The sequence below is a fragment of the Colias eurytheme genome, chromosome 15 (genome assembly GCF_061535395.1).
Source record: "Colias eurytheme isolate Ceu_HAF_F1 chromosome 15, ilColEury1 Martin Lab GWU primary, whole genome shotgun sequence".
Taxonomy (NCBI): Eukaryota; Metazoa; Arthropoda; class Insecta; order Lepidoptera; family Pieridae; genus Colias; species Colias eurytheme.
Window position 1 is genome coordinate 9,286,721 of NC_142994.1, and position 21,923 is coordinate 9,308,643.

The following is a 21,923-nucleotide window of genomic DNA, read 5'->3' on the forward strand; positions in this document are numbered from 1 at the left end:
AAGCATACAATTGGAAGATTCACTAATTGATTAGTACTCTTGTGTTTTACATTTTATCAATTTGTGAACTAACACGGAAAATTAACCGAGAAGGAGACACCACAATTTCTCAACAAAATTCACTCCCGCCCACACATAAGGTTCATGCGATCTGACATTTCAATCGGTCTAGGTAAATACTCAGTAATACATACACATTAAGTATAGGCAGTGAACAAAACCTAGTACCAAGTACGTGCTCTCGAAACACTGATCCGTATAACAATGGCACTTCAATTAACATCGACTACCCTCGAACATTACCGGAATTTAGAACATAGAGGTACACGCTTCAATTATTACTCAAATAAATTTACGGAAATAAATTATCGGATATCTGAAGGAGGAGTTTTGATTGCTATTTCTTAGTTAAGATGAAGGATGATTCATCTCTATTGAAAGAATTCTATCGACAAATCAAGCAGAGGAACTTCGCGCATCCTATTCTGCCAAGCGAGTAGAAATGAAGCGCTAACCTTAACGGGCAATTTCCCGCTCTTTACTTCATTGCCACATTGCTGCCATATAATAAATAGTATGCACTTGTGAAACTATAGGACAATAAAATAAAATAAAATTATAATGAATGATGATGTATTTATTAAATTTCATATACATATTTGCTAAAATATCGAAATAATACAATGAAGACTGGACATGGTTTAGGTAATGATGGCACAAGGAAGAATATAAAAAATATATGGGGGATAAAGTATGAATGCACACGTCTTAACGTCTGCAGACGCAGAGGAGCTGCGCGTTGCAGCTGCCGCGCGGGAAGCCCAGCGACTGGCACACCGCGCGGCACAGCGCCGCCGTGCAGATCCGCTGCCGCGCGCTGCCGAACACCTCCACCGCCTCCGTCACCTCGCCCGCCATCCCCGACACATTGTACTCCTCGTCTGAAATATTTATAATAACGATCAGGGAACAATAAAATATTTTAGTTTAAGTAAAATAAAAATTATTTTTAGTCTATAATAATAATATTATGTCTAATGTATCGTGGTTAATAATGGTATTTCTGTATTGGAACTCGCTAAGTATTGTTTAAGTTTTTATTTATATAGGTGGTCGAGATGTGACTGCATAATATATTTCACGGGTAAGGATTCATGAGTACATGAACCTCATAATATCCCCTTGTGAGGCATGCGGCAGGCATATATTATATTTCACTGATCGATGTTCTTTATGAACAAGTAGGATTTTAGCAAAAGGAGAAGATGTCAAAATTATTCATAAAATTATTTCTAATACTAAAAAAAATTACCTGCAGGAGCTGCTAGCACGAATGCCACAAGAGTTGCGAAAAGAGCGAGGACTGCGAAGAATTTCATTTTGCTTTTTATGTTTGGTTGTAAAATTAAAATTAATTCACTTGTATAGCTATTGCTTACACTGATGGTAGGTAAACAAACACTTGGCTATTTATATGCTTACTAGTAAGATGTCATTATCATATTGCGATAAAAATATAATATAGCAATGGTATTTTATCACATTTCCAATGATAATTGGCTGTTCCTTTTAATCAGAATTTTGATTAATGTGTAGTAAATTTTAGTCCCCTTTAATTAGGTTACTAAAACATAATGCTCAAGGAAAAAGAATACCTATGTAGTTTTAAATTACAATTATATTTTTTCTAACAATGTACCTACGATTACTTTATATACCAAATACAGGATACTGAATTAACTGATCTTGTAGCAAAATACGCTGTAGAACTATCAAACAAAATACTAAAGCTGTGGAGTCTATAAGTAGGATTTTCTTGATTTGTGGTTGTTGCGGTTTTCAATGAAGGGTGTTAAACGATGGGTCCAGAAACGGGCGCAACGAATAGACGGGATACGCGGTAGATTACATATAGTTTGACAGGGTCAGATTGGTAGAAAATTCTCTTGGTACTTTGATAGAAATCACAACCATATACAATATACCTAAATATACATAATGTCCCAAGGAAAACTTTAATGATTATTCTTTGCGGGGCAGTACCGCATTTCTCATTGAAAATTATCAGTAGGTATATAAACTTTAAAAAATATTATTAATCAAATTTAGGACGGTTAAAAGATATTATATCTTTTGTTATAGAAATAATTCAATTATTTTAATTAATTGGATAACATTTTCTATTTTGATCATAGCTTTAAGTCTCGAGGCCACTGTACTTTAAAGTAGGTATACAAGACAGAATATTATCTGAATGAAAGCATGTAATTTAATTTGATGCCATTTTTTATTTCTTTAGGTATAAAAAATTTCATTCATAAAACTACACAACTGTTTGCTTGAAATAAATGAAGATGATCTGGATAAATATTAGGTTATTTTCTTTGATTTCTAAATTGAAAAATGTAGGCTTTTACTTTGAGATAAGTTATAATACCTTTGTAATACCTTATCTATAGAATTACCCAAAACATTCGAATCGCAGATATGTATGTACTTGCTAGGTGATTCCCTAGAAAATTATCGACTTTTGCATTTACAATAGGTGCAATTAAAAGATTGAGTAAAGATAATTTATTCCTGTGTACAACAATGATTATTATCGTTAATATTCAAGTGATACTGTTAATGTTATCTAAATAAGATAATATTCCATAAAACAAATCACATATAAATAGCTGCTCCTGATGCAGAATAAATATCAATTCTGAACAGTTGTTCGTCAAAGCAACAAAACAAGTAATCAATATGAAGTTCTTCGCAGTACTCGCTCTCTTTGTAGCTTTCGTGGCTTTGGTGCAAGCGGCTCCAGCAGGTTAATTTGACAATTTTAAATATATTATGCGTTATCACAAGGAAGAGTTGCAGTTAGAATAACAATCGAAACTTCATTCTATTTATTTCTTCGAACATCCACGACCGATCCGTAATACAAGCTTTTCGTTAGCTTTTAATCACGTAGAGACATTTGGAAAGCTTGAAATATTTTCCAGCTTTACGCTGCGTGGAAAATAATTTGTCTTTGTTTTGATGAAATTCACATGCATTCAATATCAAACTTCATTGGTGATCTATGTTTTATTTTATCAGATTGAGAAGGGTATAAATGAAAAATATTTCTTGCATTGTTCAGACGAGGAGTACAATGTGTCGGGTCTGTCGGGCGAGGTGACGGAGGCGGTGGAGGTGTTCGGCAGCGCGCGGCAGCGGATCTGCACGGCGGCGCTGTGCCGCGCGGTGTGCCAGTCGCTGGGCTTCCCGCGCGGCAGCTGCAACGCGCAGCTCCTCTGCGTCTGCAGACGTTGATTAAATATTCTATATCCTTAAAATTAATGCAAGATATTTGTTTTTCAAGATTTGAATGTAAATTTGTATTTTTTTTAATAAATACCTAAAAACTATCAAATTTATTTTATTTTACTAAAATAAATTGATGAAGTGTTTATTATCGTTTAATTAGTTTTGTATTTTGACCAAAAGTTAACTAAGACCGTCCGGTAAATAAAGAGTTATTTATTTGTAGATTACTAAAAAAATATGACACAAGAATATCTTAAAAATAGAAAGTGCAGATTTTGAGAAAGGTAAAAGTTTAACAGCCGTACAAATAAAAACTTGATTATTCAAACCTTATGCAATGCATAGATATGATAAGAATAAATAAAGAATAAGGATGTCATAATTTCTTACAAATAAATTTGGAATAACGTCGATGTATCTATGCTCACGCTATGCAATGGGCGCGAAGCGGCAACGTCGCAATTCATTCACAAAATTATGAAAAACATTGAAATTGTCTACGGTTAAGCCTTGGTGCTGTCATTTTGCTGACGCTCGTTTGACTTCGTCAAATTTGTTGTGAAGTTTCATCATACGATGTTCTGTTTATTTATTTTTTAAATATTTATTGGAAATAATTTAAATATATCATTAAATATGCAAGCAAATGATAGATAACGCTATCCAATATCTGGAGAACAGAAGATAAACCCACCTTGAGATAGAGAGTTGCCTAATAACTGGTACTCAAAACATACAACTCCAGGCTTAGAAGATTTATATTTTCAAGGAAAGTGTTATATTATTGTGATAAGTTTAGAAATAAGTTTTATGTATGTATGGTTTGGCGCATGTTGTAAATAAATAAATCATTATAAATATCAAAAGGGTTTTTCATAATTTCGTATATTTTGACATTTCATACAAAATTTTCCATTTCAATAGGTACGTAATGAAATTATTATTTTGCTCAACTTTTTCTACTTCTCGTATCGTCTCATTGCTATTATCTCAAATTTAGATTGAAAATTGCTTCTAAAACTTGTAAAACACAGCACAATGTACTAAAAGATATGTTATACTCGGTTATGTCAGACTTATACTAGGGTGGTAGCCGTAATAAGGACGGAATAGCATTAGTATGAATACTTATTACGAAGTTATACTAGGTTACATTTATTTCGTGTTTATTTGTATGATTTTCCCTTATTCTTAGTTTATTCTTTGCATAAAATGTTATAACTCGTTTATTTGTACGGCTGTTAGTCTTGACCTTTGATTATTTTCCTTAAAAAGCAAATTCACTTAAACAATATTATTGTTATTATTAAATAATATCTAATCGTAATACTGATTGTTATAGTTAAGTGTGTTGAGCATTACTGGAAAAGGTCCGATATCTCAAAAAGTTCAAGAGACTTAATTATCGAAAAAGGAAATGTTATTTCTACAAAGTAAAGTTACTTTTGTTAAAATAGAGTTACTGAGGCTTCAGATATTATATTTTATAAAAATAATAAAATAGTTTTTTTTTTATTTGCTTGTGTACTCATAAAACTTAATGTAGAGACTTATATTTATTTTAATATAACGAATTCTTATTAACCAAATAGATTTGATAAAATTAACTTTGTGCTTAGTTGAAGATAATGTTAAAAAAATTACATGTTTATCAAATGTAATTAAAAAATTGATGGGAGTGAGATCCTCCACCCGAACATATGAACAAATTAATGTAATACCACACCCCGGACACTCCATACAAAATTATCGTTTAAACAGTCACACTGTAGAGACTGCAAATGTGTGTGTTAACGCTTTATGGTTGGCACATTTTTGACTAGCGTAATCTGGGTATCTTATTATATTTTTATTTTAGATCCAAAAATGGAAGAAGTAAAGTATGACCTATCTCAAGGTAATCAATAGTCTTAGTAGAAATTCTACCCCTTTGATTTCGTAGTAGCGTAAATAATTTCTCATTTTTCTCTAAGCAGCGTATTAGTGTTAATTCAGCTCAGTAATTACATTTCTATAGGAAGTGAACCTTGCTGTTCCAATTTATTGTATTCTGTATTACAATAATTAATGTAATACAAGGACGGCATAGTGCTGAATCTTATTATTTTATGCTCTTATATCGTTCTAGATAAGTCACCTGGTGGTTCAAATGACCTATAACTTTTTCAACATGGTTCTGTAGTCTATAAGCACACCCCGGACACTCCATACAAAATTATCGTTTTGACAGTCACACTGTAGAGACTGCAAATGTGTGTGTTAACGCTTTATGGTTGGCACATTTTTGACTAGCGTAAAAAAAATTCGATTTTTTCTGATGAAATACATCCGTAAACAGCACAATATCTAACCATTTTCTACGAAAAACGATAATCACAAATCCAAAATAATAAAATTACTTTACGTCAATTTGATTAATGTTGTCAATCTTCGTTGCGTATCGTCCCTGTAGAAAAATATGGACCATTTTTAAACTGATCGTGCGGGGGAGGTAAGTGTTTAATTTTGGCGGGAGGCGGAGAGTGTCCGTTCTGTAGCGTTTAGCTACTATTATGTATTCTGTGCTATAAGTTTACAATTAGGCTCTCTTTGACTTTTGACGTCCCTCTTAAATGACAAGTTGTGCAATATAATAATATTATATTGATAACAATCAGTGTTATTATCTTCAACAATACTGGTATTGTGGGTATTACTCATTTCTAGTTGTAGGGGGTGAACCTACTTATCAGTGAATCGTAAAACACAATCAATAACTTTATTATCAAGATACAATAACGCCTTACCTGAAGCTCAATATAAATAGCGCATAGTTAATCTATTGAAATATCATTTGAGAACTAGTGTTCATAAAAGCCACTAATAAGAAATCAATATGAAAATCTACGCAGTCCTCGCTTTACTCGTAGCCTTCATGGCCTTCGTGCATGCAGCTCCTGCAGGTGAGTTAAATTTTATAGTGTGTTCTTAAAATATTTGTTACTAGCTTTCCACCCGCGGCTTCGCTCGCGCAGTCTAAGAAAAACCCAAATAGTTCCCGTTCACGTGGGATTTCCGGTTATAAAATGCTACATTGCACAAATTAAAAAGTTATCTTGCATTATTCAGATGAGGAGTACAGTGTGGCGGGGTTGTCGGGCGAGGTGACGGAGGCGGTGGAGGTGTTCGGCAGCGCGCGGCAGCGGATCTGCACGGCGGCGCTGTGCCGCGCGGTGTGCCAGTCGCTGGGCTTCCCGCGCGGCAGCTGCAACGCGCAGCTCCTCTGCGTCTGCAGACGTTGATACATGTTCATTAAAAGCATGTATTGTAAAATATTTAATTAAGTTTCAAACATATTTTTATGTAATTCGTTTTTGTACTGAATTATATGTAATTAAAGCCATATTTTTTTAATTTACGTTGTTTATTGTTTACCCAAATCACCAATCTTCATGAAAGTAATAACATAAGGTGTATTAATTAATACGCAGACAGAAAAAACAATGTACGAGTATTTTTGGACAACAGTATGAGTTTGTTCTTGGTAGATTGTTTGTGAGCCCACAAGTAAAGCAAAAGAAAGGCACACCTGGTATGAATGTGAAGAAAGCAACAATATGTAGCTCATAATCGCTCTTAATGATAGATCGTGTGAAGCCAACCATGCCCTTTGTCTGCGATGAAAATATTATGCCTTCATTGTAATGGTGATATCGAGCGTTGGGTTTTAAAGTAATGATTAGGGGAGTTTCTGATGTAAGCTCACATATTATAATTTCTAATAAGAATTACTTATATTAATTACTTCTACAGGTTGTTGCAATGGAAATAAATATTGATGCAATGTTAAATGGACTTGTTAGTTGTTAACTAGTTACTACGTTTGTTATGCTTGCTGGGTTTTAGCCATATAACCAAAAAACCCAGTCCCAGTGATATGAGTTCACGTAATCAAATGAAAATATGGCAACAGGTAAATTGGCAAATCCAAATTTTAGGCCATATGCAGTAAACGTTGTCCCGTAGAAAATAGTGAATAATATATTAAATATATCAATAATTAAATAAAATATAGTTGCGGAATGTATTAGAGACCGGCTCTCACCGTTCGTGAGTCGTTTGTTTATTATAAATGCAATATTTTAATTGTAGTATAACGCATAAGTATTATGTTAAATTCATTTATTGGTCGACATACAATATTTATTAACCAAATGTGAAAGGATAGGATAAACTGTGAATTAGGAACTGGTAAAATTTGAATGTAAAAACGATAATTCCTTACAGTTATTTATTATTGTAAATTATCTTAAAACTAAGTGTTAACTATGATGCGTATCTACTATCTCCTGCAGACGCACTCAAGGCGCAAGTTGCAGGAGCCGGTGCGGAAGCCGAGCGAGATGCACACGTTGTGGCACAGCAGCGCGGTGCAGATGTTCTGCCGCGCCGCGCTCACCACGCTCACCACGCGCACCGCCTCCCACACCGCGCCCGCCGCGTAGCCCGCTTCTGCCTCTGCGAGATCTGAAGCGAAATATAAGTAATTTACAATGCATGTTATGATATAAGTCAATCGATTTGTGAAGATATTATGTTAACTTGAGAAATCGATTATGCATCAATGCGTTTTATTTGTTAATTTTCCCTGTCAGTTGAAAATTAAAGCATAATTAACTAAAATAAACGAATGACAAACTTTATTTGTTAAATTGCAAATGAATACTTCGACGAGATAAATTAACTCTCTCTTTTTCACCATCAAAACTAACACGTGGTAAAAGATTGTAAAGTAACGAATTTATTTGGTAGCAACTTACCGATCGCTTGGCTTCGTACTGTGGCTGTAGCCGCAAAAGCTGCGAGGAAAATTATAACAATTGCTGCCTTCATTGTGTTTCTTTGATGACGATACTTCGAGAAGTGTGCATAGAATGCTTACACATACAATGCACATACAATATGCAGTTTTTAAATTGCCAAAACAGGGTCAGTACACCTTTACAATCTAATCATGTTGTCCTTAATTTTTATTAATTAAAAAAATATTACATATTCTTTAACATTGTATTAATACCACTTTTGTTTATTTACAAATGATCATATACAAGAGGTTGTCACTTACCATCAGGCTACAGAATGTGCCATTTCTTATGTTAAAAAGATAACGTGCATAATGCACAATGCACGTGAGTATCAAACGTGGTATAATATAATCAGTGTCATGCTTCAAATCTTGGATACAAAATAAATAATAAGAATAAAAAGCAACGCATAAAAAGAGAATATTTAATTTTCCTTTATTGTCCAACAATTATCATAATATTTGTAACGTACGTCAATGACAAGTAGTAAGGTTGGGCCCAGAAAAGGAAAAAGAATAAAATTAATCAATTCTGTTTTTTTGAAGTGAAAACTTCTTTAGCGGCGTTGGGTATAAAATCTTAAACTCGCGTCAGGACACGTGGCCTGATCGAAAAAGCGTAAGACGGAAGGTTTTTTTTTTTAAAGCCCTTATATTCCATGCGTAAGACGGATACCATTCCAAAATATCAAACATGCTGAACGTTAATAATCAAGTTTTCACTTCTGTCGGCACTCCCGGAGTGCAACCCGTCTTTTTTTTTAATATGTAATTATGTCTTATTAACTGCATAATAATAACAACGCAATAGTGTCAGAAAACAATGTTATCAGAGCTATACAATAACACTGAAATTACATATTTTGAACTAATTGATAAAAATAAGAGCCCTGCACGGTATTTTCCCTTTATCTAAATAGGGGAAAATGAATAACATTACGAGGTTCGGGATGAATGAAATCCAAATTGATTTAAAATAAATGTATTTATTCTTCGTTGCACATATTGTAGAAACCATACGAATAGCTTAAAGCTAAGACAATCTTATCAATTTAGAGCTATTTCTTTCCGACAATAGAGGTACTACGAGTATAATAGGAAAATCTTAACCATACAGTAAAGGAAAACTACAAATAATTTACTTTTTCTTTAATTGTTTTTATTTTTCGTAAATATACATGGGTCTGTTATCTTATTTTACTGGAAATGCAATTCATTTTAAGCTTACAACAATTTCGGACAGCTTGATTAGATTATAAAGGCGTATTGGCCCTAATTTGGCAATATAAATACCGCATCTTCTATTTGAAACAGCAGTCCAGATACAATTCTTGAACTATCACCAAGTAAAAACAAAATGAAGGCAGCAATTGTTATTATTTTCTTCGTCGCTTTTGCGTCCACAGCGCAAAGCCAAGCGATCGGTAAGTAAAAAAAGGCGCGTATTTTCAAAACTTTCAATATTTTAGTTTTGATTAAAGAAGAGAGAATGAATTCTGACGGTATTTTAACGGAGCTACAGAATAATTTAACTGAAACTATTCGAGATATTATGTGTAAATTATTTTAAAAACCATTGTTCTATAAAAGTTTGCTAGTAACAAGAAAGCTTCGTAGTCTATATGACATGAGTATTGTGCAAATTTCTCTAGATCTGGCAGAGGCTGAAGCGGGCTACGCGGTGCGCGTGGTGAGCGTGGTGAGCGCGGCGCGGCAGAACATCTGCACCGCGCTGCTGTGCCACAACGTGTGCATCTCGCTTGGCTTCCGCACCGGCTCCTGCAACTCGCGCCTCCAGTGTGTCTGCAGGAGATAGTAGCATACTCAACATAGTTAACACTTAGTTTTATGATCATTTATAATAATAAATAACTTTAAGAATATATTGTGTTTGTTTCATTTTTAAGTTTTACCTGGATATTTATAATTAGTTTAAAAACTAGACATTCATAAACATGAAGGAAGAAGACACTGAATGAAGGTTTTTGAATCTTTATCGCTTATTATAGAAAGATAAAACAATAAACAAATTTTTATAATCTCATCATACCTTCTGTTAAAGTTCCTATACACGCTTTCTTTTTGGGGGAGTACCTTCACTTAATCATAAATGATTAGATATTATAATCATAAAAATTAAACTAAAGTTGAATGGCTGATAATAAAATATAACTTCTCACGTCACTCAATCATTTATTATTACAATATTATTAATTATTACTCTTAAAATCTCTCTGTTATTAAGTTGAATCTTACGTGGTCTAAATTATAATAATTATTACTAACTCTTTTTTTTTTCAAAACCAGCAATAGTTAAAAAATAATACTTTGTTATTAAATAATGCAAATTTTTCCATAATTTAGACTTTTTTCAGATATCAGACCTTTTCGGTAATACTCAACTTACTTAAATATTTCATTCAGACGGTTAGATGCCGTTTTACTATGGATTTAAAAATACAAAAGTAATTGACGAAAATGTAAAATAAAAGAGTGCTTATATTAAAGGAATTTATTTTTTCAAAATTACTGGTTTACATTAAAATGAAATAAAATATCCTGCTATAATTTAAATGATTAATATATCATGTATAAAAAATAATCATCGTCTGCAGACGCAGAGGAGTTGCGCGTTGCAGCTGCCGCGCGGGAAGCCCAGCGACTGGCACACCGCGCGGCACAGCGCCGCCGTGCAGATCCGCTGCCGCGCGCTGCCGAACACCTCCACCGCCTCCGTCACCTCGCCCGCCAGCCCCGACACATTGTACTCCTCATCTGAACAATGCAAGAAATATTTATCATTTATACCCTTTACAATCTGATAAAATAAAACATAGATCACCAATGAAGTTTGATATTGAATGCATTTGAATTTCATCAAAACAAAGACAAATTATTTTCCACGCAGCGTAAAGCTGGAAAATATTTCAAGCCTTCCAAATGTCTCTACGTGATTAAAAGCTAGCGAAAAGCTTGTATTACGGATCGGTCGTGGATGTTCGAAGAAATAAATAGAATGAAGTTTCGATTGTTATTCTAACTGCAACTCTTCCTTGTGATAACGCATAATATATTTAAAATTGTCAAACTAACCTGCTGGAGCCGCTTGCACCAAAGCCACGAAAGCTACAAAGAGAGCGAGTGCTGCGAAGAACTTCATATTGATTCCTTGTTTTGTTGCTTTGACGAACAACTGTTCAGAATTGATATTTATTCTGCATCAGGAGCAGCTATTTATATGTGATTTGTTTTATGGAATATTATCTTATTTAGATAACATTACATTGTACACAGGAATAAATTATCTTTGCTCAATCTTTTTATTGCACCTATTGTAAATGTGAAATTTGATAATTTTCTAGGGAATCACCTAGCAAGTAACTACATTGATATTAACAATACGAATGTATTGGTAATTTAATAGAGTAGGTAGGTGTGTCTTATAATTCGCTTGAAAGAAAAAGCTCATATTTATCAATTTAGAAAACAAATACATCTTTATGATGATTCAGATCTGTATTTAATTTAAGGCAATCAGTTCTGTAGTTTTGAAAGTATTTAATATCAAAAAAATAAAATAAAATAATGGCATCAAATTAAAGCACATGCTTTCATTTAGACTTACGTCTTGTATACTTAGAAAGTAAAGATAGAAAAGTTTAAGTCACATAATTCAAATCATTGAATTATTTCTTTACGTAATAACAAAATATATCACGTCTTCCACTTGATTAATAAAAAAACTATTGAAAGTTTATTGATACTAATCATTTTCAATTATTATCAATGAAAAATAATATATTGCGGTACTGCCCCGCAAAGGCTAATCAATTAATCATCAACGTTTTCCTTGACATATTATATTATTTATTAGGTTATAATTTTTACCTGAAAACAAAGTTATCTGCGTGTCCCATCTCGCAGTGCCACCCGTTTTTTGGCCCATCATTAGGTCCATCAAACAAAAACGATCAAATAAATTTACAACTAGATTCCACAGCTTTAGACATATTCATTAGTTACCTATATAATAATAAAACATAATAATCAAACATTTTATCTCATATAGACTACAGGCCCGTGTTGAAAAAATTATGGGTCATTTGACCCACCACCTGACCTATCTAGAATGATATAAGAGCATAAAATAATAAGATTCAGCACTATGACGTCACTTGTAAGCTGTCCACCTGAGTGCAGATGAGAATTCGAAGGTTCAGGTAGAGATTTTCTCCCCTTGTCTCCATGATTTTTGTACGGCGTTGCGGAATAATTGATTAAAAGTAGTATAGAAATAGTATGACACAGATGCCGTGCAAAATCAAATGACCAAATTTACCCCGGCAACTGTCGAAAAATAAAAATAAATTCCGACTTTGTGGACCACCATTTTTGTACGGCATCTGTGTCATACTATTTCTATACTGCTTTTAAGCCATTATTCCGCAACGCCGTACAAAAATCATGGAGACAAGGGGAGAAAATCTCTGCCTGAACTTTCGAATTCTCACCTGCACTCAGGTGGACAGCTTACGAGTGACGTCATAGTGCTGAATCTTATTATTTTATGCTCTTATATCATTCTAGATAGGTCAGGTGGTGGGTCAAATGACCCATAATTTTTTCAACATGGGCCTGTAGTCTAATAGTTCTTCTGCGTCATTCGTTAAAAGATTAGTTAATGTTAATGTAAGTTTCTGAAATAACATTGTAATTTAAAACAAGATAGGTATTCGCCTATTGTTTAAGTAACCTAAAATGGGAACTAAAATGTACTACATACAAATCAAAATTCTGATAAAAAGGAACAAGTCATTATCATTGTAAAAGTGATAAAACACAATTGCTGTATTAACTTTTATGGCAATATGATAATGACATCTTACAAGTTAGCATATAAATAGCCAATAATTTTTTACCTACTATCAGTGTAAGCATAGCTGTACAAGTGAATTAATTTAAATTTTACAACCAATAAAAAGCAAAATGAAATTCTTCGCAGTCCTCGCTCTGTTCGCAACTCTTGTAGCATTCGTGCTAGCAGCTCCTGCAGGTTGTTATTTTTAGTTTGTTTTATTAGTACATACCAATTTTATGAATGATTTTGTCACCTCATTGGCCCAGTAGTTTATGCGTTATCGTAGAACGAAAAGTTCTGATTTCGATTTCCAGTGGGGACTAGACAAAAATACCTCAGATATATAGAAATTATGTTTTTATTTTACTAAACGAAATTACTTTATTGCTCCCTAATCGCTAATATAAATATTTCAGACGAGGAGTACAGTATGTCGGGTCTGTCGGGCGAGGTGACGGAGGCGGTGGAGGTGTTCGGCAGCGCGCGGCAGCGGATCTGCACGGCGGCGCTGTGTCGCGCGGTGTGCCAGTCGCTGGGCTTCCCGCGCGGCAGCTGCAACGCGCAGCTCCTCTGCGTCTGCAGACGTTGAGACGTGTTCATGTATCGTGCATTATAAAATATTTCATTAAGTTTTAAACATATTTTTATGTCATACATTATTTCAACTGAATAAATTGTATCTAATTAAAGCCATATTTTTTATATAATTTACGTTGTTTTGTGTTTACCCGAACCACCACTCTTGATATACTGAAGCGTTTATAAATTGTAATTCTTCAAGTTTACGTTTTTATATATCATACATACTATGTTTCATACAAGCACACCAGACAAAATATAAATCCGACAACGTAGGAGTGTTTTAGGACGGAACTAAAGTAAGGGTTTGTTCTTGGTAGATTGTTTGTGAGCTCACAAGTAAAGCAAAACAAAGGCACACCTGGTATGAATGTGAAGAAAGCAACAATATGTAGCTCATAATCGCTCTTAATGATAGATCGTGTGAAGCCAACCATGCCCTTTGTCTGCGATGAAAATATGCCTTCATTGTAATGATGATATCGAGCGTTGGGTTTTAAAGTAATGATTAGGGGAGTTTCTTGTTAGCTCACATACGATTTGTAGTTCAGTTTGTTGGAATGCAAATAAATATCACCAATACCTACAATAGTTAGTTTTGCCTATGTTACCATCCAACTGCTCCTTAAAAATCAAGTGTGTTCATCAAATTCTATGTTCAGAATGTCGTTAGGATAAAAAGTTCGTGTTAACCATGCTATCGAATAAAAATATGAACGCAACAAGCAAATTGCCAAAATATTGTTCAATAATAAGTCAATGCTTCCTAAATGGAAATTAATTGTTATTTATTATCAGAAATGACTGTTCGTTCATTGTCCAAGTATTGTTAGTACGGTTCAATTAAGTATACGTCCACCTAAAATTAAGGCGTTATGAGATAGGAATATACCGAATTGCTTAGATTTATTTGAAAGAAAGCTTATGGGTTTTAAGTTTAATTATTTTTTGGTCGTCGTTCTGTAAATTCATGATTATATTATTATATTCATTTACCAAAATATGCACATAGGATAGGATAGGGTAGCTTAAATTAGGAATTACGCAATGGTAAACTTTGAATATAAAAACAATAATCCCTTATAGTTATTTATTATTGTAAATGATCTTAAAACTAAGTGTAAACACGTAGTATATTATTATTAGTCTGTGGTGTAAACTATGCTGAGTATGCTACTATCTTCTGCAGACGCACTCAAGGCGCAAGTTGCAGGAGCCGGTGCGGAAGCCGAGCGAGATGCACACGTTGTGACACAGCAGCGCGGTGCAGATGTTCTGCCGCGCCGCGCTCACCACGCTCACCACGCGCACCGCCTCCCACTCCGCACCCGCTGCGTAGCCCGCTACGTAGCCCGCTTCTGCCCCTGCCAGATCTAAAGCGGAATTTACTCCTTTATAGTAACACAATACAATTAATGTCATACCCATAGAAATCTAAATAAAAAGACACTATGGTCATACCTATGAAGCCTTCTAGTTATTTGCAAACTTTTATAATAGTTTTAGTTATTATTGTATATCTTATTTGTCAGTTAAAGTACCGCCAGAATTAATAAGGTACCTATTACAATTCCTATACCATTTTAAAACTAAAATATGGAAACTTTTGTAAACAAGAGACTCTTTTTACTTACCGATCGCTTGGCTTTGCGCTGTGGTCGCAAAAGCTACGAAGAAAATAATAATAATTGCTGCCTTCATTTTGTTTTTACTTGGTGATAGTTCAAGGATTGTATTTGGACTGCTATTACAAATAGAAAATGCGGTATTTATATTGCCAAATTAGGGCCACGCTTCAATAATCTAATCATGTTGCCCGTAATTTTTGTAAACTTAAATAAATTGCATTCCCAGTAAAAAATAAAATAATTCACCCTTTGTATATTTACGAAAAAAAAAAAATAAAACAAAAAGTAATTAATTTGTGATTTTCTTTTCCTGCACGTTTAAGATTTTCCTATTATAATAGATATAGGGGGAAAAAACCGTACAGGACTCTTATTTTTATCAATTAGTTCAAAATAATTTCGGTGTTATTGTATCACGCCTGATAACATTGTTTGCTGATTGAACTCGTTGTTACTTTTTTGCAGTTTTAAGATAATTATTTTATTTTAGTTTATTATTCCTTTTCTTATACCCCCTAAAATTACAAATAGTTTGGAAAATCCAAAAGTGCACGCCTGTTATGTACTGTGTATACACGCCTTAACTATTAGAGGATGCATGGGGCCACCCAAGAAGGACTTGCACCTGTTAGCAATTGCGACATCGCGCACACCTGCGATTCCAGAGAGTGTTGCGGCAATCATCGCCACCGCGACGCTGTAGCTGCTCCGCCGTGGACGACGAGCACTCTTGGTTCCAACATTGAACCGGGAGGGACGTAGTTTAAGTTAGGAATAATTTATAATGTAATTTTTTTACAATAAATTATTAATAAGTAAATTTCGGGTTTTTTTGCGCCTTCGCGGGTCGGTCAATATAATTGGCGCAGTCTTGTGGATAATCATTGAGAGCCGTCTCTCGGAACGCGAAACTACAAGCATCGAGTATCGCTATTCCATCGGAGGGACGACGACGGGGATCCAGAACCTACACCATTGGCCGCCGCAACGCGAAGGGTATCCGAACATTGATACTGCAAGAAAGGCCGAAATTTAAATCCTGTAAGTACACTAATTCTCTTAGTGACTTGCCATTCCTAGATTTGTAAGTTTTCCTAGATTACCCATTCACGGGAACCGAGGAACTGTAGTGCGTAGGTTTAAATATTAATTCATCGCGAATTAATTTTCGAATTTTACAAAATCATTTGTAAAATTCAAATATAAATCTATATTACGTTGATAAAAGATTAATAAGTTCAAATATTAATTAATTATGAATTGAATTTCGAATTTTACCAATTAATTCATTTTATAATTTAAATATATTAAGTAAAGATTATAATTTTTTTTTATCTAACAAAGTTAATACATTTAAATTCAATATATTTTATAGTATAGGTAATACAGATATTTAAAATGTCAGATTTGGATAAAAATTTTAATGCACTTAGACTTTTGCCAGAATTTGATAGTAATGTTAAATAAATTACACAAATTTTATGGCAAAGAGCAAATCCCTCAAGTTAATTATAGAGAATATTTTGATTTAGTTAAACTAGGCTATTATTATAGTAATAGAAATATAGTTATAGTTTTTATGTTCCCGGTTGTCCTTCCTACTACCTTTGAATTATCCATAGTTCCCAATAAAGATAGTAAAGTCCTAATTCCACCCTATCCTTTTGTGGCAATTCACGACGAGGATTTTATGTACATGGAGGCAGAATGCCCGAAATCTGGCCTAGAGTATCTATGTGAGGACAAGCGGAACCATCATAGATCCAAAAATGAGTGCCTACATCAAAGCCTATTACTACGAGTGTTCAAGATAATCAAAAAGAAGAAATAGAACACCAATCGGCGGAGTGTGAAATTTCAGCGATATTAACGAGCCTTGCCCGCCAATAATCGCTGAACTTCAGGAGGGAGGTGTTATGTACTGTGTATACACGCCTTAACTATTAGAGGATGCATGGGGCCACCCAAGAAGGACTTGCACCTGTTAGCAATTGCGACATCGCGCACACCTGCGATTCCAGAGAGTGTTGCGGCAATCATCGCCACCGCGACGCTGTAGCTGCTCCGCCGTGGACGACGAGCACTCTTGGTTCCAACATTGAACCGGGAGGGACGTAGTTTAAGTTAGGAATAATTTATAATGTAATTTTTTTACAATAAATTATTAATAAGTAAATTTCGGGTTTTTTGCGCCTTCGCGGGTCGGTCAATATAATTCGCCTCATAATTTTTTTTAATAATTATTTATTAATTATTATTTTTGTTTATTTAATAACAATTAAACCACATCGAATCAGACCCTGAAAAATGAAAGGGTTCTATTCCTGAGCATACTCAAGCGTAAGAGAAAAAAAAAAGACTCGATTAGTAGTATTTCGGTCGCTATCGTGTTAACAAGAAAATCCTCCGCACATACAGACACACGGACGTCCAAGACAGAACTTTTTTAAACTGTTTTTTAACTAGTTTAAATAACAAAAATGACATCAAAAATATCATGAATGTTAAAAATAGTGTTTTTTCTTAATATGTGTGCGTATGTATTATCTTACAAATGCAATGTATGATACATAAAGACATTTTAAGTTTGAAAAATCAGATGTTTTGCGCGAAGTGACAGTAGTACCCACCTCAACGCTTCGCTTATGAGGCGTGCAATATGATAATTGTTAAATAATACAGAAAAATTGAATATTATTCTCTCTTTATTTCTCTCTTTATTTCTCATGATTAAATTTTGAAGAATGACAATAATTATAATATGCCATGTCTGAAACTGACGTGCATTGTGCATTATTAATGTTTATATGCACGTTAGTTTTTTAATTTAAGAAATGGAAAATTCAGTATCCTGGTGGTGAGTGACCACCTCCTGTACATTTGTAAAAAAAACAAGAGTGATACATTATAATGTTAAAGAAAATGCAATATAATAAATAAAAATTAAGGGCAGCATGATTAGATTATAAACGTGTACTGACCCTGTTTTGGCAATATAAAAACTGCATTTTCTATTATTGTAAGCATTCTATGTACACTTCTCGAAGTATCGTCATCAAAGAAACAAAATGAAGGGAACAATTGTTATTATATTCTTCGCAGCTTTTGCGGCTACAGCCACAGTACAAAGCCAAGCGATCGGTAAGTTAATACCAAATAAATTCGTTACTTAACAAACCATTTCTACGTTTTAATTGTGATGATGAAAAAGCGAAATTTAATCTTCGAAGTATCTGCTTTGAAATATAACAAATTATAGTTAAACCTGACACTTTAAAAAAACAAGAATCGCATAAACATAAAATCTTGAATAATCTTCAAATACTTCGCTTCAGATCTGGCTGAGGCAGAAGCGGGCTACGCAACGGGCGCGGAGTGGGAGGCGGTGCGCGTGGTGAGCGTGGTGAGCGCGGCGCGGCAGAACATCTGCACCGCGCTGCTGTGCCACAACGTGTGCATCTCGCTCGGCTTCCGCACCGGCTCCTGCAACATGCGCCTCGAGTGTGTCTGCAGGAGGTGGTAGCATACTCAACACTTTTTAGTTTTACTTTACTGTGATATTATAGTGCTATAAATATAAATGTAATTTTAAAAAGTTATTTTATTTTACCCCAGTAAATCGAGTCTTTGATGATAAAAGAAAAACAGAAGATATAGAGGAAATTCTAAACACAGATTAAAACTTTTTATTATCACACAGGATACTTTTCATTAGGATGAACCTTGTAGCTGCAAGGTAGGAAGCTAACTCGATAGCAATTTAAATAAATGTAAAAAAAAGCAATGGTACTAGCGCAAATTATTATTATTAATCACTAATGAACAGTACATATTTAAAATAACACTGCTTTATTTTGTCTTTATTGCTGAACGAAAGCAAAAAGATAACAGAGAAAGAAAACAAAGAAAATAATCTTAATAGTTCTTTATTGCATTTTTTAATCTAGACTTGTCTTTGAAAATTTAACTAAAATAACTACCCTAATTAGGGCAGTACAAAAAGCGGCAAATAAATTATGAATATACAATAAACATGAGCTTTATATATTCACCACAATATTCTGTTTAGTCCTATGGAATTTATTCTCTCGCATAGTCTTGTTTCAACAAAACAGTCACTGTAATTTTTGACTATTTATTAAATAAAATAGCTGCTCCGCGCGGTTTCACCCCCGTGGCTCCACTCCTGTTGCCCGTAGCGTGATGAAATATAGCCTATAACCTTCCTCGATAAATGGGCTATCTAACACCGAAAGAATTTTTAAAATCGGATCAGTAGTTCCCGAGATTAGTGCGTTCAAACAAACAAACAAACAAACAAACTCTTCAGCTTTATAATATTAGATTAATAAAATATACACTTGGTTTTTGTAGATGTGATACTACAAGGTTAACATGATGTAGCAGTTTTATTTCCACAATGTTGGAAGATGATGGCGCTAGATGACCTATATATGATTTCACACTGGAATTAATACTGCTTTAAGACATAGTAACTCCATGTTATGGTCGTGACGTACACATGGTTTTATTCGCTACAAAAATACATAAATTCGTAGGTTATTTAAGAAAAAAAAACAGCAAAATAACAATCAGGAGTTCGTATTATGGTCCCGAGGCGTTTCATGTGTGGTTTTTCTTTATTATATTACAAGATAATCTTCTGTTATACATTTCACAATCAAATACAATGTTTTTGTACAGCCATATATTATATACAACGAAATTAAATTTTGTGTTTTTTTTCCATACGTAGAAAAACATACTATTTAGGTTACTGAGTTAAATATGTACCTATAATGCACTTTTCTATTTGCTTCTTTTATATTTTCCTTTGTATTTCAAACGGACAGCCTTTAAATTGTTTGATCCCTGTTTACCTTTAAAATATAATTCATTCCACTGGAATAAAAAAGAGCGTGTGTGCTCTGCACAAGTGTCAGAAGTGAAACTTCTTTGGCAAGATTCAAAGATACCAAAATCGTCGCCTTAATCTATGATGTGACGGTATTGCCTTGACGCGCTTAATTTTACTCTCAACGCGACTAAATAATTTTCACTTCAATAATAAATAACCTTAATATGTACCACAATAATAATATTTCTTCCGAATAACATATAAATACGTTCGTACTTGTCGTGTAGCAAAAAAAGAAATTGTTAATTTCTCAAGAGACTCGCACAAATCAACTTGTTCCCGAGCTGAGAAGGGATTGTTTCAATTGCGTATTCTTTAAGAGTGTGTGACATTGGGCGGGAAAACGTTTTATATAAATAATAATGTTTATTTAGAAACTTATTTGGTGAGGGTTGATTTTTATGTAATTCTTAAATCATTAAGATGTATTTTATTACATAATATCGTACATGGTTTTGTCTCTAAATTGAATGAAATTATAAAATTGTAATGATATACATTACTTCTCTATCTGCGGTATTTTCTTTATAATAAACAGCATTTAAAAAATAAATACAAATAGGCTGATCGCATAGACCAAAGACCTAAAATATATTATATTTGCTGCTTCAATTGTATTATACAAAATAATTGGCTAAATGAAATTTTTTACTGTAATAATAATTTGTCATCAACGTAGTAAGTAGGTAATTTATATTATTATCTATTAATAATTTTAAATTCAATTTGTAAGTATTAGTTCTATTCATTGTTGTTTTATTTACATCACAAATTCACAATTAATAATCTTGTAGATAAAAACTGCACCAAAATATAATTGTTTACAGGTAATGTCCCGTGATTACAGACGAAAGCGCGATTAATTATTATCAGAATTTTATCTGATAAGTATTTGTTTTCCACAATTGTCTGTCTAATCATCTTTGTTTTTATTTTGGTTTGTCTTTAATGTGACGCCATAAAGTGCCACACCTTACCTACTTTTATTTTTATTTCATCTCTCTCACCTCCGTTGGATAGAAACAAACTTTTGTATCATCTAGCGAATGTCCTACTATAATCGGTGAAGCCGTTCCGTTAAAAATGTCATAACAAATCCTTATTCAAATTTACATTAACTTAGTCAAATGGTTCCAAAATAATGCGTACAGGACGGGAATATCTAATTTGATCACATTTTTCTAGTTATATTATTTGGATGCGGTTCAGATGTAACTAATGTTGTCTTTACTAACCACATTCAACTATTAAGCAAAGCTTGCCAGGTGTTTTAAAGGGTGCGTGTGTGAAACGCATTAAAAGGCATGTTTGTACAAAAGTTAATTACATTGGATGCGAAAGTTATAAATCACAATCAGTTGCTGTCACGCGAAGTAATTTTGGCTAAAGAGAAACCCTTATCCGTTGCATTTATCGGGTTCCGATTCGGAATTAATTCATGGCGTTATTAAAAATTGATGGATAGTGAAGGAAAAGATGGAGATATGCTGGTCTATTTCATTATTAAGTGCGATATAAATTATTTTCGGAAATCTTCGGGAACGCAATTTGTCTGATTCTTTCATTAGAGATTGATTAATTAGCGGCAAGATTTATATTTGATTAAAAAGAAGCTAATCGCAGGTATATCTATCTCTAATCATTAAAAAATCTTTAGCCTATCTGATTATTTGGGTAAATCTGTTTACGTACCTACATAAAAAACCCTCAAAGAAAGATGTGTCTCAAACTTTAAGTACCTACTTAAACTGCAATAGCGAATGTAAAAGAAATAATACATATTTTTATTTAGCTCCT

General features: G+C 33.7%; 4 protein-coding genes across 5 annotated transcripts; 3 read left to right on the forward strand and 1 right to left on the reverse strand.

Moving 5' to 3' along the window:
- Positions 1-616: 616 nt before the first annotated feature.
- Positions 617-11,352, reverse strand: LOC149902525 (uncharacterized). Of its 2 annotated transcripts, none has more exons than XM_090110165.1 (2): positions 11,237-11,352; positions 617-941 (listed from the first exon to the last, which is right to left on the reverse strand). In XM_090110165.1, exons 1-2 carry the CDS (start codon positions 11,301-11,303, stop codon positions 769-771), a joined length of 240 nt encoding a protein of 79 aa, XP_089966291.1. In that variant the 5' UTR covers positions 11,304-11,352; the 3' UTR covers positions 617-768. The 2 variants fall into 2 exon arrangements, with proteins under 2 accessions (XP_089966291.1, XP_089966292.1); XM_090110166.1 differs by lacking the exon at positions 617-941 and adding an exon at positions 10,746-10,918.
- On the forward strand, positions 2,690-3,389 carry Def (Defensin). Its single transcript, XM_090110164.1, has 2 exons — positions 2,690-2,815; positions 3,134-3,389. The coding sequence occupies exons 1-2, from the start codon at positions 2,749-2,751 to the stop codon at positions 3,304-3,306; spliced, it is 240 nt and encodes a 79-aa protein (XP_089966290.1). The 5' UTR covers positions 2,690-2,748; the 3' UTR covers positions 3,307-3,389.
- LOC149902527 (uncharacterized) lies at positions 6,147-6,674 on the forward strand. The gene is made up of 2 exons (XM_090109843.1): positions 6,147-6,242; positions 6,409-6,674. Exons 1-2 carry the CDS (start codon positions 6,176-6,178, stop codon positions 6,579-6,581), a joined length of 240 nt encoding a protein of 79 aa, XP_089965969.1. The 5' UTR covers positions 6,147-6,175; the 3' UTR covers positions 6,582-6,674.
- A 1,746-nt stretch (positions 11,353-13,098) lies between the features above and the next one.
- On the forward strand, positions 13,099-13,614 carry LOC149902528 (uncharacterized). Its single transcript, XM_090110167.1, has 2 exons — positions 13,099-13,196; positions 13,418-13,614. Exons 1-2 carry the CDS (start codon positions 13,130-13,132, stop codon positions 13,588-13,590), a joined length of 240 nt encoding a protein of 79 aa, XP_089966293.1. The 5' UTR covers positions 13,099-13,129; the 3' UTR covers positions 13,591-13,614.
- The last annotated feature ends 8,309 nt before the right edge of the window (positions 13,615-21,923 follow it).

Excerpts from the sequence above, each read along its gene's own strand:
- Def (XM_090110164.1), top strand. The coding sequence starts at position 2,749 with ATGAAGTTCTTCGCAGTACTCGCTCTCTTTGTAGCTTTCGTGGCTTTG. Across the intron at positions 2,816-3,133 it reads GGTGCAAGCGGCTCCAGCAG|ACGAGGAGTACAATGTGTCG; the intron begins GTTAATTTGACA and ends TGCATTGTTCAG.
- LOC149902527 (XM_090109843.1), top strand. The coding sequence starts at position 6,176 with ATGAAAATCTACGCAGTCCTCGCTTTACTCGTAGCCTTCATGGCCTTC. Across the intron at positions 6,243-6,408 it reads CGTGCATGCAGCTCCTGCAG|ATGAGGAGTACAGTGTGGCG; the intron begins GTGAGTTAAATT and ends TGCATTATTCAG.
- LOC149902525 (XM_090110165.1), bottom strand. The coding sequence starts at position 11,303 with ATGAAGTTCTTCGCAGCACTCGCTCTCTTTGTAGCTTTCGTGGCTTTG. Across the intron at positions 942-11,236 it reads GGTGCAAGCGGCTCCAGCAG|ACGAGGAGTACAATGTGTCG; the intron begins GTTAGTTTGACA and ends TAAATATTTCAG.
- LOC149902528 (XM_090110167.1), top strand. The coding sequence starts at position 13,130 with ATGAAATTCTTCGCAGTCCTCGCTCTGTTCGCAACTCTTGTAGCATTC. Across the intron at positions 13,197-13,417 it reads CGTGCTAGCAGCTCCTGCAG|ACGAGGAGTACAGTATGTCG; the intron begins GTTGTTATTTTT and ends TAAATATTTCAG.